General features: G+C 35.4%; 1 protein-coding gene across 1 annotated transcript; it reads right to left on the reverse strand.

Moving 5' to 3' along the window:
* Nucleotides 1-256: 256 nt before the first annotated feature.
* LOC113405705 (beta-1,3-galactosyltransferase 2-like) lies at nucleotides 257-1,411 on the reverse strand. Its single transcript, XM_026646943.1, has one exon. The coding sequence runs from the start codon at nucleotides 1,409-1,411 to the stop codon at nucleotides 257-259; it is 1,155 nt and encodes a 384-aa protein (XP_026502728.1).
* Nucleotides 1,412-2,385: the final 974 nt, after the last annotated feature.

Consider the following 2,385-nt stretch of genomic DNA (forward strand, 5'->3'; position numbering starts at 1 on the left):
TCTCAACACTGGTTCTCCACTTGTAAGGTAACTCCCTTCTCTTCATGTGCCAATATATTTATGCCTGTGTCTGTAATTTTCATTTCATGCATCTGAAGAAGTGTGGGGGGTTACTCATGAAAGCTTATGCCCAAATAAATCTATTAGTCTTTAAGGTGCCACCGGACTCCTCATTGTTTTTATTCAGCAATGGTAAGGCTGAAATACTGTAGAAGCCAATATTGTAATCCCAGACAATCTCTGCCATACATTTGCTTTATTTACCACAGACATATTTGTTACTTTGCAATGTTTCCCAGTATGTTATCTGTTCATTTGGATAAATTCCATGGGAGGTAATCAGTCTGTTGTATGTACAAGGAGAAAATGGGACTTTATATGTATTAAACAAATAGTTTTTAGGTGGGGGTACCATATCAATTCCCTCTTGTTTGAGACAAAGAGCTACATAAATGTCTTCCAAATATATATACTTGACTTTTAAAGATGCATTGACAATTTTTGAAGCCAGGGTTCCAGATAAAACATACCCAGTTCCTGAACAAAAATCAGGGTAGCGCTCAGCTGAGTAGACTTCCTTTGGCATGTACCATTTGCTTTCATTATTTCGATGAGGCTGACCATTTCTGAAAAGGTAACCAGTGAAATAATACTGTGGAGGAGGCATAAGTGGTCTTAGGAGCCTTTGTATTAAATATTCTGTATTAACAAAAACATCACTATCTGTTTTCATGACAAAATTTGCACCACCACAGTAGTTGGCAACCCACTTCAAGCCCATTATGGTTTTAAGAGTTAGGTTCTTGTAGGTGTCCAAAAAGTCTTGTTGAATGATGTCATGATATTGACTGCTTTCCCTCAGTAGGGCTTCATTTTGCTCTTTGCCGTTAACACCCAACATAAATAAGCGAACAACCTTTATTCCTGGAACCACAGATTCATTTCCCCAGGTTTTCCTGATGGCTTCCCTGTGCTGCTTTTCGTCAGCTTTGGTTGCTATTAATAGTATTAAAAAAGGAGTTATTTCATTACATATATCTCTTTCATTAATAACAAACCTAAAGGATTGAATGTAATTGAGTTCACTAGCAAATGGTGCCGCATTTACAGTTAGTCCCCCTACCTTCCTGTTTAGTAAGAATTGTTTGAAGCTGGAAACATTGCTTCTGAAGGAAATGGGTTTTTTTGCTGTCTCAGGTTTGTCATATTCTTTGGCAGGAAATGCAGATCTTTCCATTAAACTCAAAGCAATGTTTTCTTTAACTTTGATTTTTGCTAAAACAGCAAAGTAATTAAAAGTCTTAGGAATGAAAAACAAATATATCCCTAGAAAACAGATGGAGCCAATCAAGAAAATACACATCATGGAGCACCTCCAAGAAATGAGAAAATATCTTCTATAGCGGGTCATGTTGGTGGTTTTCAAATTGATATGGAACAAACTGCTCTTAGTCACACAGATATCTGAAGAAGAGTGTTTGTTTGCAGCTGATTGGTTTCCTCCATGACAAGTTCAGATGATCAAATCACTTTCACAATATTGATTCTTCAGGGTTCTTTTAATTAAAAATGTCTCCTAATTTATGTTCAGACTATACGCTGTAGATTGGTCATTTTCTTGTCAAAAGAACTGGTATCCAATGTTTGGACTTTACTGATACCTTCATTTTCCAACTTTTCTTTCTGAGGATAATACAAAAACAAAATTATAAACAAAACACTTATTGCACATTGCAATTTATACCAAACTTTACAAAACTGGTCAACTTTTATAATATGAAAAACAAATAGCAGCAATGCAATTTCAGTTATATCCAAAATATAACTCCGAATGTTTTCCATATCCTATATGTGTTTCCATTAAAAGTGTGGCTTTAACACTAATGGACGTATTCTTTTATACTGAGAGAAGAGACCCCATAGCAAGCAAATATTTATGAAGAATACAGAGCACATTCTATTTTAAATATGTATGTTTACAAAACATGCTAAAATGAACCATATTTGCAGTAATAACAGCAACATCTTGACGTACAGATGTTTTATCTATCTATATCAATCATAGGTCAATTTGATATATACTCAAGCTCATCACCACCCTGCAGGTGAAAACTACATGACTGTACCTTCAATTTTAGTTATAATTTGTAAGTGTTTATATTCCTTTTATGATGTCATTGTATTTTTAAGTAAAGTGTTCCGCCCAATTGGGGCTAGGGGTTCTTTTAGGGATTCTCGGTGAAGGACTGAGTTGAATGACCCGGGACGAGGAGAACTGTTGACAACTCTGCTAAACTTAGGCTCCAAAATCCATATTTAAGACTTTCAATTCAAATGGTCTCATTTTTAACCATGTACCCTCTCATTTTCAGCAGCAGTACCCTT

Source organism: Terrapene carolina, unplaced genomic scaffold (assembly GCF_002925995.2).
Source record: "Terrapene carolina triunguis isolate 2854851 unplaced genomic scaffold, T_m_triunguis-2.0 Scaffold49544, whole genome shotgun sequence".
In the NCBI taxonomy this organism is placed as follows: Eukaryota; Metazoa; Chordata; order Testudines; family Emydidae; genus Terrapene; species Terrapene triunguis.

What these genes read in the sequence shown, in the direction of transcription:
- LOC113405705 (XM_026646943.1), bottom strand. Translation starts at nt 1,411, where the DNA reads ATGACCCGCTATAGAAGATATTTTCTCATTTCTTGGAGGTGCTCCATG.